Below are 14,631 nucleotides of genomic sequence, written 5' to 3' on the forward strand. Positions count from 1 at the left end.
AATATAGGTCTTGCAGAGGCGTGCATGTAAAAAGGGTGCCAAAAAATATGGGCGCATAGCGAAGCTAAAAAACGGGCCCACCCTGCTGTGGTAAATTTTCTGGTGGCGTTGATTACCATTTCCCCTCCAAGGCATTGTACAGTGGGGGTAAGATGCAATGCGGCCTCCAGATATTGCTGGCGGACAAAGTGCGCTTTTTTTGTAGTTTGGGCTCAGTCTTTTGCTGGCGCTCAAATTACTCACAGTGCCACTATAGCTGTAATTCACATTACAGTCTATGGAGGCTCACAAATGTCCTTGGCCGTGCTGCACCCTTTTTACGGTACCTGTCTCGCTTGCAGATACCTAAACTGTATCCAGGCACTGGAAGGACCACACACACTGCTCCAGAACGTCGGTTATATTTTGTTAATGAAAACAGAAAACACTATATGTAAAGAAAAGAATGTACCACCCTCAGACGGTGCTGAATCTAATTTTATTTTTATTTAGACATTCCTTCTTTGGCAAGATTCCCTTACACCCATTTTTGGCATTAGCAGAATGTTACATACAAAATTAGGAGAAGAAACACACAAGAAGAACAATGGCTTTGCAAACCAACATAACCTTTTGCCTGTCATTGCAAACTGTGGTTTATTAGTTCAATCAACAAAAAATATAATTTATCAACTTGCATTTGGGGTCTTTGGTACCAAATGGGCCAAATCAAGTTGAGGTGAAACAAAAGCTGTAACTCAATTTCAAAATATACATATACATGGTTAAAAAGGAGAAGTAAAGGAATTAATTATAAAAAAGAGAGTGGTCACGATGGACAGGTTTATACAGAGTACCATTATGAGTATTTTGAAGAAAATATATTTCCATGTGACACTTAACTATACAGCTTCTAGGAGCCTTTTGTATCTAGGTGTGATAAATAAAAATGCTTTCCATTTTTTTGAATCAAATGTTTCCTACTTTGGAAAAAGACATATGATTTAGATACATATCCAGGTCTTTTTTTAACACAACAATAATAAATCAGTGACATTATGTACTACATTGCTGCTTTCAGGTGTTGGAAGAAAAATTGCTATTAATACACAAATGTGTGCATTAACTGTACTGTAAAATAATCAATGACTGGTCTGACATTGAATCTATACTGACATAGACATTGCTCCAAACATGTTGTGACCTGTGTTACAGTCCACATCTAGGCAAAATGATGAGTCTACTGGCCTAAAAAGGAGAAGTCACCTGTGGGGTCTGCATTTCATACATAGCCCAATCATCCACAGCTGTTAAAACAACATGAACCTTTCTTTTATAATAGTGCTTTTTGACTCTACCTTGAATAACATCTCACCTATATCAACATCTGTTCATATGTACACTCACCTGTATCAAACATGGATATCAGGTAAGGCAAAGGAAAGTCCCAGCACCTGGCCTGCATTCTAACAGGTGAGGGAATTACATAACATAAAATTACATAAATAGTCAGCCAGCTTTAGAGCAGGGAACAAAAATGTTTTTGTGATTTAAGTGGTTATGTTTCACACTCACAGAAATTACTTTTTTTTTTTTTTTTTTTACAAGACCCAGTTTTAAATTTGTGTTAACCAGTTAAATCTGATTAAAAGAATACAAGAACAAGAGGAAAAAAAAAACATTTCATGTGGGTTCTTACAAAGTTTCCTCAGAAATACAGATAACACGTCTTCTCCTTTTTCAACGTAGCATGGTAAAAGAAAATTACTTACAATTCATTATTGGTACTAAGATAGGTATATAACCTATTTATCTTAAAAATTAAAAAAAAATGGAATAAAATGTTAAAGCATATTAAAGGAAAATGTGCAGTGCACAAATGAATACTCCAAACATTTATTGTAAAACTGGGAAGGTGGGCAGGGGGGGATAGAAAACAGGGAGAGGGGAGAAGCAGAGAGAGAAAACAGGAAAGAAGGGTAAAAGAAAAAGAAAAGGAGATAAGAGGAGGGAGGAGGAGAGGAAAAAATGTCCACAGACTGCTTACCCATTTTACCTCTATCCTTCCCCCACACCTCTGGGCTACGCCCCGTTCATATCTTACATTGTTCTTTTGCTTTGGCAATGCCTGTATGCATCTTGGTCCTGCCAATGAAGCTCTTTTGAATATGAGAGCAGAGTGAAAGGAGAAAGAGAGAGGGTGTCAGAGAGCGAGAGAGAGACACACAGAGAGAGAACCTCCTGTGCTGTGGAGAAGTAAAAGTACAGAATTCAGTCAGCAATCAAATGTTTCTCTATTTTGTTGTCTTTTTTTGTGTAGAGTTTGCATCCTATATAAGGCAATAACTGTGGTTCTGTGTCACAATAGATTCCAAAGAGCTGTCATTAAAATGGCAAGCAGATAGGGAAAAAAAATCATCACAGCAGCTTCCTTCTAGGACATTACATGTGGATATACTAGAGGTAGAGATCGTATAGTCTATGCTATATAGGCATAATCAAGAGAATCACCTATTATCTTCATTGGAACGGTTAGTGATAAGATTGTGCTCTAGAGCACCACATGGCGCTGCTAGAAATTGAATTAGTGCTTTTATTCTTGTCTATTAGAATATGGATACAGAAGAGTGGCTTCCTGAACAGTTCTGAAGACCGGACAGCAATCCATAATCCATAGGGGTTTATTGGCAACATAAAGTTTTGAGAAATTACAAATTCATTGCTCCATGAATTTTGGAAGTGCCTTAGTCATCTGCATTAGAGGGGTGGGGCAAACTCAGGAAGGTGCATAGAGTTGCCCCTAATGTAGTGTAAAGGTTTAAACCAGAGTTCAAATCAACATAGCTACTGACCAGTTGAGTATGGCCAATTGAAACTGCTCCCGGAAAGGAGCATATCGCGAATAAGTGTTTCTATAGGTGTTTTGCCCACGAGCCTCATGAAGAAAAGTTGGGAGATGAGGGAAGCAGGCACAGCTCTGAGAGCAGGCAGACGCAGCAGGAGACGCCCAAAACGTTGAGGCTGGGAGGGGTACTGAGCTCGCACATACTCAGTGAGTGCCACTTGAGCTTTTTCTTGTAAACTCTCCACATGAGCAGGATCAGTGAGGCCACAGGCATCTGAAAGTCAAAGAAAAGCATGCATTACTAATCTCACTCAATAGCTAAACACTGTTTAACTCAGTATTTGAGTATCAAAAAGTATCCACTGCTTTAAAGGTTATCAAAACTTTTGTGGAGGTTAAAAAACAAAACAAAAACAAAATCTCTTCCAGTACAACTACATGCATTTAGCACGCACACACACCTGCAGCAACCTTATCACTGTCTCTTACTTTCCAGGTGTCTGACACTGACAGACATTCATATTCAAAGATAAGGTGGGCATGTCCCTTAACCTTCAAGGATACTCGAGGTGACATGATGAGATAGACATGTGTATGTATAGTGCCAAGCACACAAATAACTATGCTGTGTTCCTTTTTTTTCTTCCTCTGCCTGAAAGAGTTAAACATCAGGTATGCAAGTGGCAGATCCTGTCAGGACTGATCTGCATATGCAAATGCCCGCCCCCCCCGGCCACAATGCTGCGGTGACCCAGAGCTCAGAAGCATCGGATACCTGATGGCACGGATCAGTGAGAGTGAATGGCAGACATGGCTCAAAGGCATGCCCCCCGACCTGAAGCTCTGAAGTAAAGAGGATACTGACAGCGCGGCTCTGTGAGTCTGGCATGCACCGGAGGGGCACTTCCATTACATGTAGGGGGAATGACAGAGCTATTGCAGGCATCAGTCTCAAGAACAGCAGGAAGGGGGGGGGGGGGGGGAGGGAGGGACACAGCCATTTGCGGCACAGCTCTACTATGTTTATTGATGGGATGCACTGGGGGTGTTACATTTGTGCAGAGTGGGGGCACACTTCCAATACATGTATGGTGGGAGAGAAGACTGCTATTGTGGTTATTATTTAACCACTTGAGGACCACAGTCTTTCCACCCCTTAAGGACCAGAGCTTTTTTCTCCATTCAGACCACTGCAGATTCGGAAATTGATTTTAATTGTTTTTTTTTTTTTTCACAAATTGTCATTTTACGCTAACTTGTGACAAAAAATAAAATCTTCTATGAACTCACCATACTCCTAACGGAATACCTTTGGGTGTCTTCTTTCTAAAATGGGGTCATTTGTGGGGTTCCTATACTGCCCTGGCATTTTAGGGGCCCTAAACCGTGAGGAGTAGTCTTGAAACCAAATGTCGCAAAACGACCTGTGAAATCCTAAAAGGTACTTATTGGACTTTGGGCCCCTTAGCGCAGTTGGGGTGCAAAAAAGTGCCACACGTGTTACCGCTGTACTCAGGAGTAGTAGTATAATGTGTTTTGGGGTGTATTTTTACACATACCCATGCTGGGTGGGAGAAAGATCTCTGTAAATGACAATTTTTTGATTATTTTTTTTTTTTTTTTACACACAATTGTCCATTTACAGAGAGATTTCTCCCACCCAGCATGGGTATGTGTAAAAATACACCCCAAAACACATTATACTACTTCTTCTGAGTACGGTGATACCACTTTGCAACCTAGGTTCGCTAAGGGGCCTAACGTCCTATTCACAGGTCATTTTAAGGCATTTGGATTCTAGACTACTCCTCACGGTTTAAGGCCCCTAAAATTTTAGGGCAGTATAGGAACCCCACAAGTGACTCCATTTTAGAAAGAAGACACCCCAAGGTATTCTGTTAGGAGTATGGTGAGTTTATAGAAGATTTTTTTTTGTCACAAGTTAGCGGAAATTGACACTTTGTGAAAAAAACCCAATGCAAATCAATTTCCGCTAACGTGTGACAAAAAATAAAATCTTCTATGAACTCGTCATACATCTAACAGAATACCTTGGGGTGTCTTCTTTCTAAAATGGGGTCACTTGTGAGGTTCCTGTACTGCCGTGGCATTTTAGGGGCCCTAAACCGTGAGGAGTAGTCTTGAACCCAAATGTCTCAAAATGACCTGTTAAATCCTAAAGGTACTCATTGGACTTTGGGCCCCTTAGCGCAGTTAGGCTGCAAAAAAGTGCTACACATGTGGTACTGCCGTGCTCAGAAGTAGTAGTATAATGTGTTTTGTGGTGTATTTCTAGATATACCCATGCTGGGTGGGAGAAATATCTCTGTAAATGACAAATTTTTGATTTTTTTTTTTTTTTACATACAATTGTCCATTTACAGAGAGATTTCTCCCACCCAGCATGGGTATGTGTAAAAATACACCCCAAAACACATTATACTACTTCTCCTGAGTACGGCGATACGACATGTGTGACACTTTTTTGCAGCCTAGGTGCGCTAAGAGGCCCAACGTCCTGTTCACAGGTCATTTTGAGGCATTTGTTTTCTAGACTACTCCTCACGGTTTAGGGCCCCTAAAATGCCAGGGCAGTATAGGAACGCCACAAGTGACCCCATTTTAGAAAGAAGACACCCCAAGGTATTCCGTTAGGAGTATAGTGAGTTCATAGAAGATTTTATTTTTTGTCACAAGTTAGTGAAAAATGACACTTTTGTGAAAAAACAAAAATAAATTTCAAATTTTTGACAAAAAATAAAATCTTCTATGAACTCGTCATACACCTAACAGAATACCTTGGGGTGTCTTTTTTCTAAAAAGGGGTCACTTGTGGGGTTCCTATACTGCCCTGGCATTTTACGGGCCCAAAACCGTGAGTAGTCTGGAAACCAAATGTCTCAAAATGACTGTTCAGGGGTGTAAGCATCTGCAAATTTTAATGACAGGTGGTCTATGAGGGGGCGAATTTTGTGGAACCGGTCATAAGCAGGGTGGCATATAATTACTCGGTGAAAGTGGTCAGAAACAGAGGGACATACGTGTCTGTTTCTCTAGAATCAGCTACTATATAAGCAGGGTGGCCTTTTAGATGACAGGTTGTATTGGGCCTGATCTGATGGATAGGAGTGCTAGGGGGGTGACAGGAGGTGATTGATGGGTGTCTCAGGGGGTGGTTAGAGGGGAAAATAGATGCAATCAATGCACGGGGGAGGTGATCGGAAGGGGGTTTGAGGGAAATCTGAGGGTTTGGCGGAGTGATCAGGAGCCCACACGGGGCAAATTAGGGCCTGATCTGATGGGTAGGTGTGCTAGGGGGTGACAGGAGGTGATTGATGGGTGTCTCAAGGTGTGATTAGTGGGGGGAATAGATGCAAGCAATGCACTGGCGAAGTGATCAGGGCTGGGGTCTGAGGGCGCTCTGAGGGTGTGGGCGGGTAATTGGGTGCCCTAGGGGCAGATGGGGGTCTAATCTGATGGGTAGCAGTGACAGGTGGTGACAGGGGGTGATTGATGGGTAATTAGTGGGTATTTAGAGGAGAGAACAGGTGTAAACAATGCACTTGGGAGGTGATCTGACGGCGGGTGGGTGATCAGATTGCCCGCAAGGGGCAGGTTAGGGGTTGATTGATGGGTGATTGACAGGTGATCAGGGGGGATAGATGCATACAGTACACAGGGGGGGGCGGTCTGGGGAGAATCTGAGTGGTGGTGGTGGGGGGGGGGGGGGGGGGGGGGGTGATCAGGAGTCCCCAGGGTGCAGTTAGGGACCTAATAAAAAAAATTAGCGTTAACAGATAGTGACAGTGAGTGATTGATGGGTGATTAGGGGAGTGATTGGGTGTAAACAGTGGTCTGGGAGGTGGGCAGGGGGGTCTGAGGGGTGCTGTGGGCGATCGGGGGCAGGGGGGGGAGATCAGTGTGCTTGGGTGCAGACATGGAGGGCTGCAGCCTGCCTTGGTGGTCCCTCGGACACTGGGACCACCAGGGCAGGAGGCAGCCTGTATAATACACTTTGCATGCATTACAAAGTGTATTATACACTTTGTAGCGGCGATCGTGGGGTTAACAACCCGCCGGCGCTTCCGAACGGCCGGCGGGTTGTCGTCGCGGGTGGGCAGAGCCAGTTGCCGGGGGAAGCGCGCGTCATCAATGACGCGATCGCTCCCCCGGCATGCCGAAAGGACGCAACGCCCTTGGGCATATTGCGGTCCTTTCGGCGTCCACTTTGCCGCCGCCCATCGGCTGTGGGCGGTCGGCAAGTGGTTAACCACACTATGGCCTCAATTCACTAACCTTAACTCCTGTCTTTAATAACTCTTCTGAGCTGTTTTACAGTTATCACCATGGTGATATAATTGTGATAACTGTAAAACAGCTCAGAAGAGTTATTAAAGACAGGAGTTAAGCTTAGTGAATTGAGGCCTATAGCTCTTATTATACTTAAAGTGACCCAGGAATAACTTATAGCATATGGTGGTAAAACTGCCTATGTTTCACTTTTCATTCAGTTGCTCTATATGGGAATTTATTTACAAGACTGTACAGGCAGGATTCACCCTGAAATTCCATCTTCACCATGCCATTTCCTACCCTCGGCTTATACACAAGTCGATATCTTTTTCCAGTTTGTTTAGGTAAAAGTTGGGGGTCAGCTTATACTCAAGTATATACGGTAATCATTTTTAAAACATCCAATTATAAAATGGCTTGTGCAGTATGGATTTAATTTACCAGTATGTATTTTTAAACAAAAGTTTATAATCCCTTCAAAGAACAAAAAGTCAAATTAAAACAATACAAGATTAAAAAGTATTCAACTGGATAATGTATGAGCAATTTAAAGCAGAGGCCATCTCCTTTGAACGCGTGGAATACAGCACAGGAGATTTGAGTGCAGCCGGCGCCACCATAGGCCACAATAGGAATTATGGCTATAGCAGCACACATTGAGTAACTTTGGCGCCGTCAGAAGACGGAGCTGAAGTTACTTTTAAAACACTGTAATTCGGCCGCCAGCAATAGCCGAATTACATCATTCCCCACCATCCACATGGACCAGGAGGAGAAATAGTAATTAACGCCACCGAGGACACTGTGCAGGAGCAGAGTAAACCGTATATCGGCTGTATCCTGCGCCCAAGTCTCCCAGCGGCAATTTCATTCGTACGCATCTCCTTCCCCTACTGTTCTCCAATTCATTGTTACACAAAATGAGTTAGATTTAACAAAATAGGCATAAGACAGTTATGGGATCCAGTAAACCAATATTCTATTCCCAGTAGTGGGAACTTCCTCATGTGATAGGCATGTAAAGCCTGTTGATATCAACAACTGTACAAGGTAATGTTCATGTTTTATACTACATGCCGAAAAGCACTCACAATGCACTGCAACAGCTGATCAGATTAATGGGACTAAGTGCTTTTTTCCACTACAAAAAGTGATCGCAATAACAATTGCGCTGTGATCGTGTGTCAAGCTAATTTCCACTAGTTTTACTGTTCTCTGTGTTTTGCAATCCATTAGCGATCGGAATCAGATCGCAAACCGCATAGTAGTGGAAAAGGGCCCTGATCCATTTTTTGGATCGATCCCATCAATCTGATCAGATTGATTAGCAGGTTTTCAAACGTTAATGAGCACATCCAATCGTTTCCATTTGGTTATCGCTATGATCAGAAGCGATTGATTGGCTGCAGGATTGTATCCTCAATGGTCAAGTTAAGGCTTCAGATGGAAGCATGCATGGTCATGCTGCACTGTTCAGACCCATGAAAGAAAGGACAAAGTTATTGGATCATGTGACCATCATCATCTTAACATCTACCTTAAAGCGGAACTGTAAACTTACTGTAAAGCAAACAGTTTCACTTACCTGGGGCTTCTCCAAGCCCCCAGCAGCCGTCCTGTGCCGTGTCGGTCCTGCACGAGCCTCCGTTCTCCCGTGCCAGCCAGTACAGTTAACATCGTTGATGGCAACTGCGCCTGCGCGCCCTGGGTTACGCTAGGCTTTTTCCGTGTTCCAACCCGCAATAGCATCCTAACAGTGCAGGACGCTATAGCAGGCAGGAATGCGAAGAAAGCTTCGCGTAGCCTGGGGCGCGCAGGCGCAGTTGCCGTCAACGACGGTAACGGGACTGGGTGGCGCGGGAGAACGAAGCAAGACCGGCACGGCACAGGACGACTGCTGGGGGCTTGGGGAAGCCCCAGGTAAGTGAAACTGTTTGCTTTACAGTAAGTTTACAGTTCCGCTTTAAGGCAAAACTGTCAAATTATTTTCAACGTATTTGAAGTATTGGCGAAAACGTGAGGTTAAGAACAATGTCCAGACATTACATTTTCTGTCTTGAGTAGTTTTAGCCCTGCCCTCTAAACTCTAACATCAAAAAAAAAAAAATTACCTGAAGTGAAGAGTGCAATTGCTTTCAGGCAGGCATACTCCGCAGAGTCCACCTGAAGACGATTAAGCTTCTCCACTTGGTCCTGGAAGACCCGTATCTGGTCCATGAAGGAGACAACTCTGTCAGCAGACATCGGTGAAGAATGGAAGCCAGCTGCAGCCAACAGAGGGGCCATATGTAGTGGAAGTGCTGACTGTGCAGCATTTAACACAAACAGTTCGCTCCAGGTGAGTCGCAGAAGAGAAACTTGGTCTGCCATGGCAAGCTCCGGGAAGTAAGGGATGCTCCTGGACCATTCCACAGTGCTAAAAAGAAGCCGTGCAGCCAATTCACAGATGTTGTCAATGCCCATAACACTGCCCTGCTGAGTATACTGGGACCCATAGCGTGAGGCTGGGTACGGTTCTGCCCGAAGAAGCTGAGAGATGAGTTCACAAACAGGCTGTCCATTGAAATACTCGCCGCCTCCTGAAGCAGTAGTGGGGCTTGCACTTGAGTGAGCAGGAGGAATCCGTCCGCGTTGGACTGCTGAAGAAAAGTAAAGATACACATTAGTTTGAAGAATCTCTGAGGAACAATAAAATAAGTCACAGCCATATTTATTAAGACCATACATTATCAACAAAAAATTGGTGGGCAATCACCCCCCCCCCCCAAAAAAAAAATAAAAGTCGGTCCTGTACACCTTTAAGTGAGAAAAATAAATGTTCTAAGTGTGATAGAAACTCCAATGAGTTCTGGGTCACCCTGAGCTTGCTGGTTAGTCTGCACCCCTAAGTGTGATAGTGGGACTGTACATGCATACATTATTCATTTTTTTTTTTGGGGGGGGGGGGGGGGGGGAGAATTTAGCCACAGTCATTATTGCATGTTCTATAATTTTTTTGTTTCTGATCAAACTTGAGTTTTTGTATGTCCTTTTGGTTTACTTTTGATTTCCCCGAAAAATCCAGTAAAATTATGGAATATAGAAGAAAGCCAGTGTACACACGAACATTAGTTCTTTAAAATTCAGATCAATGTCAGACCTGATTATCGATCTGGTGACTTGCTCGAATGGGATCTAAAGTACAAGTTACATGGTGTGTACCAGACTTTCCAACATTAATGGTTTTATTCACCATCATCTTTGTTACAGGTTACTGTGCACAAGAATTTTAGTGTGAAGGGTTAATACTAGTATGAGTTTGATTTTGGTCTCATAAGTTTAGCACCTGTCCTTGTCTATCTGTGGAAGAAGTTGAGCATGGTCCAATTTGTGTGTAAGTATTTGTGTTAGAGCCTTGGGGCCTGGCTAACAACTGATGCTCTGAATGAGAGAGTTTATTGCTCCATGAAAAAATTGGTTTGATGCATGATGTGTTACCTTTATAAAAGGTTCAGAACTTTTTAGGTTTACTTTGGAATGCGCTGGCAGTTTAGTGCAAAAATCCCTATCACCTATGTTGCCTATCCTAGATGGTCCCACCGTCCAGATCTTCATGACATACTGCTGCTAGCATAGCAGGGTCTGCAACTGCTGCTGGCACAGTGGTGGCTGCTAATGATTGGCTGCTACTACTTCTGATTCAGTGGTGGCTGATAATTAGCAGCTGCTTCTGCTGCCACAGTGGTGGCTGCTAATTAGTGGCTGCTGCTGGCACAGTGGTAGCTGCAAACTGGTGGCTGCTGCTGGAACAGTTGCAACTGATAATCAGTGGCTGCTGTGGCACAGTGGTGGCTGCCAATCAGTTGCTGCTGGCACAGTGGTGGCTGCTAATTGGTGGCTAGTGCTGGCATAATAGCAACTGCTGCCTACATATGTGCCGAGAGGTGCTTCTCTCTGTAGGTCAGGAAAATGTCTGCCTTTATATATAAAGGGTGTTGACTTCTTTCACTCTTCATGTTCACCATTCAGTCTGTGGTCACCCTAGCACTCTGCTCTTCCTGGATCGGGACTCCTGCACCCATTTTCCATAGTGCCATAGTAGTTACTACAGGGCAACAAAAATGGCTGCTAGAGTCTGCATCCGCAGACATAATTTTCATTGTGTATACTCAATCTAATTAATTAATCTGAAATATTAGACTATCAAGATACAGTAGAGCAGTACTGTCGAACAACAGGGAGGGTCACATTTTTTTCAGACTACATGGAGGGCCAACTTCAATAAATAGGGTTCCTGCTAGGCCCCCCTCCAAAGAAAAACAAAAGACAAAAATACACATAATCTGCCAGAAGTTTCCCCACAGAGTTCCCCTTTAGTAAAACAAGCAACCCCCTCCCTCCAATATCCCTAATGTCTTGTTAATCTACTCACCTTTGTGGTGACTCCTCCAGCGTTAATCTCCAGTCAGTGCCCCTCATGCCCCTGGAGTGCAGCAGCTCCAGCTGCAAATTTCCCATCTCCCACTGTGCCGACTAGTAATGAGATCTGGGTGATGCGGTTAGAATGTGTATCACTGCATCATATCAGGAACCATCTCAGCCGGCCCAGCATTGGCTAACAACGCTCCGCTGTCACTCTACCTTCAGCGATCTTAGAAAGGGGGAAACGTGCACAACATAGAGCTGGCACCAAGAGGCCTGGCGGGCTGGATGTGAGCCACCACTGGACAGCAACGCTCTAGAGCAAGGGTCCCCAAACTTTTTTGGTCAAGGGCCGGGTCAACATACTTCAGACTGCTGGGGGGCTGGAGTATACATGAAGATGTAGAAAAACATAACATTGAGCCTAGGTATTGTAGTCAGAGCCTATTAACATGTGCAGCCCTCACGTCTCCTATTTAACCAGAGCAGATGTTATGCCCCCAACACAGCATGTGCAGATACTATACCCCCCAACACAGCATGTGCAGATACTATACCCTCCAACACTGCATGTGCAGGTAGTATGCACTCCACCACAGCATGTGCAGATAGTATGCCCTCCAACACTGTATGTGCAGGTAGTATGCACTCCACCACAGCATGTGCAGATAGTATGCACTACGCCACAGCATGTGCAGATAGTATGCACTACGCCACAGCATGTGCAGATAGTATGCACCCCACCACAGCATGTGCAGATAGTATGCACCCCACCACAGCATGTGCAGATAGTATGCCCTCCACCACAGCATGTGCAGATAGTATGCACTCCACCACAGCATATGTAGATAGTATGCACTCTACCACAGCATGTGCAGATAGTATGCACTCCACCACAGCATGTGCAGATAGTATGCACTCCACCACAGCATGTGCAGATAGTATGCACCCCACCACAGCATGTGCAGATAGTATGCACCCCGCCACAGCATGTGCAGATAGTATGCACTCCACCACAGCATGTGCAGATAGTATGCACTCCACCACAGCATGTGTAGCTATTATGCCACCAATACAGTGCAGATATCGTGACCCTAACATAGCAAGTCATATGTGAGCTATAATGTCACCCAATGGCCTGCAAAAGCTTGCAGCACAACCCAGAAGCCAGCAAATGACTGCTTTCTGGCTTCCATGTGGAAGGGTCGTGGCAAAACTGCTATTCTATATGTGGGCCACCAATATTTAAAGATGCAGCAGACCACAACAATCTTATCAATGGAAAGTATGCAACATAAAAGGCATTTCATCATTGCCAAAGGCATTTTTCAGCTATATTAAGATGGTATCTGCTTCTGGGAACAAAAAGCTCCTGGCCAAGAAGCTGACATTCTACCCTGGTCACCATGACGTCTATATAATAAGATTCACCAGAGTTCCATATCAGCCAGGTTGCAACATGTTGCTCCACCCCCTTGCAGAAAAAGACCAATGCCTTTTCTATATAATATTATTGTGGCATTCAATCCGCGATCCTCCGCTGCTGCCCGCATCCGTGAGCTTCCTCCAATCGGAAGCTAAGCTGCGACCTGGGAGGTACATCCTGGTGTTTCTTTAACAGTTTTACAGCATCAGAACTTTGTTTCTCTTATACAAGCCTCATTTTTAGCTGCACAGAAGAAAACTGCCCGGGCTTTTTTCCCCTGATGCTGTGCAAAGCATGATGGGATTTCTGATGTTGTTGTTCTCGTTCTGCTGTTTTGGTGCATTTTTTTTTTTTTCACATTTTGAATTTGACATTTGAAGCCTAGTGTGTGCAGCTGGGATGGGTTTTCAGGACACAGGACAGTTGGAACTGTGTCTCCTGCTCCCTGTCACCTCCTTTCAACCAAAAAGATAGCTGCCCCCATGACAAAGATGGCAGCCCCCATGAATCACAAACATTTGCCTGTTCTTTTAAAACAGGGTGGGTAAAAAATTATATTACCTATCTATTCTAATTAACATAACTAATGTAACTTAAAGAGAATCTGTATTGTTAAAATCGCTCAAAAGTAAACATACCAGTGCGTTAGGGGACATCTCCTATTACCCTCTGTCACAATTTCGCCGCTCCTCGCCGCATTAAAAGTGGTTAAAAACAGTTTTTAAAAGTTTGTTTGTAAACAAACAAAATGGCCGCCAAAACAGGAAGTAGGTTGATGTACAGTATGTCCACACATAGAAAATACATCCATACACAAGCAGGCTGTATACAGCCTTCCTTTTGAATCTCAAGAGATCATTTGTGTGTTTCTTTCCCCCATGCACTGAAGTTTCAGGCTGCTCTTTTCTTCCTGCAAACAGCTTTGCCCTTGTTTGTAATTCCTCAGTATGTGAAAGCCCAGCCAGCTCAGAGGACGATTTATCCAGCTTGTAAAAGATAAGAGAGAGAAGAGAGAAGCTGCTCTAATCCTAAATAACACACAGGCAGTGTGCATAAAGGGGAGTTCATAGCAGAACCACAACACTGAAGAACTTGGCAGCCTTCCAGACACAGGCCGACAAGTCTGACAGGGGAAAGATACATTGATTTATTACAGAGACTGTGTTAGTAGAAAGTGCTGCAGTTAGCCAGAACACATTAGAATAGCTTTTGGAACGTGTAGGATGATAAAAAAACAGGATGCAATTTTTGTTACGGAGTCTCTTTAATGACAGTATGTTTGTTTAGGCTGAAGTTCCCCTTTAAGTAAACCTGAGCATTGCCACCTTAGAGATCTACTCTGGTTTTTCCTGTTGGCCAACAATGATTACCATTTGTTAACAGCAGCAATATAAAACACATAAAAGCCTTTATTGCAGTTTTGTAAATAAAAAATTAAATAAATAAATGAATAAAAATTTCCAAGCACATGCTGCCGGAAGTATAATTTATAAACTCAGTCATTTTCACAGTATCTTTTCGGATGGAGTTCGTTATCACATATAGCTGGATTTAACACGGATCTCTACCATTTCAGCAGCCTGTGCTACTGTGGTAGATGACCCAAGTGGTGTTGCTTTCTCTTGCTACCTCACAGTAAAAAATTATAATAAACCAGGTCAAGCTTGCAGGATCACTTATGTTCTAC

At 43.7% G+C, this 14,631-nt stretch overlaps 1 protein-coding gene across 1 annotated transcript in view; it reads right to left on the minus strand.

Moving 5' to 3' along the window:
• Positions 1 to 459: 459 nt before the first annotated feature.
• Positions 460 to 14,631, minus strand: part of NR2F6 (nuclear receptor subfamily 2 group F member 6) — a 57,182-nt gene continuing 43,010 nt past the window's right edge. Inside the window, exons 3-4 of the mRNA XM_068234132.1 lie at positions 9,229 to 9,756; positions 460 to 3,098 (exon numbers count right to left, since the gene is read on the minus strand). Of these exons, the coding sequence (XP_068090233.1) occupies positions 2,824 to 3,098; positions 9,229 to 9,756 (803 nt within the window). The 3' untranslated portion in view covers positions 460 to 2,823. The remainder of the gene's footprint in view (positions 3,099 to 9,228; positions 9,757 to 14,631) is intronic.

This window comes from Hyperolius riggenbachi, chromosome 1, assembly GCF_040937935.1.
Source record: "Hyperolius riggenbachi isolate aHypRig1 chromosome 1, aHypRig1.pri, whole genome shotgun sequence".
In the NCBI taxonomy this organism is placed as follows: Eukaryota; Metazoa; Chordata; class Amphibia; order Anura; family Hyperoliidae; genus Hyperolius; species Hyperolius riggenbachi.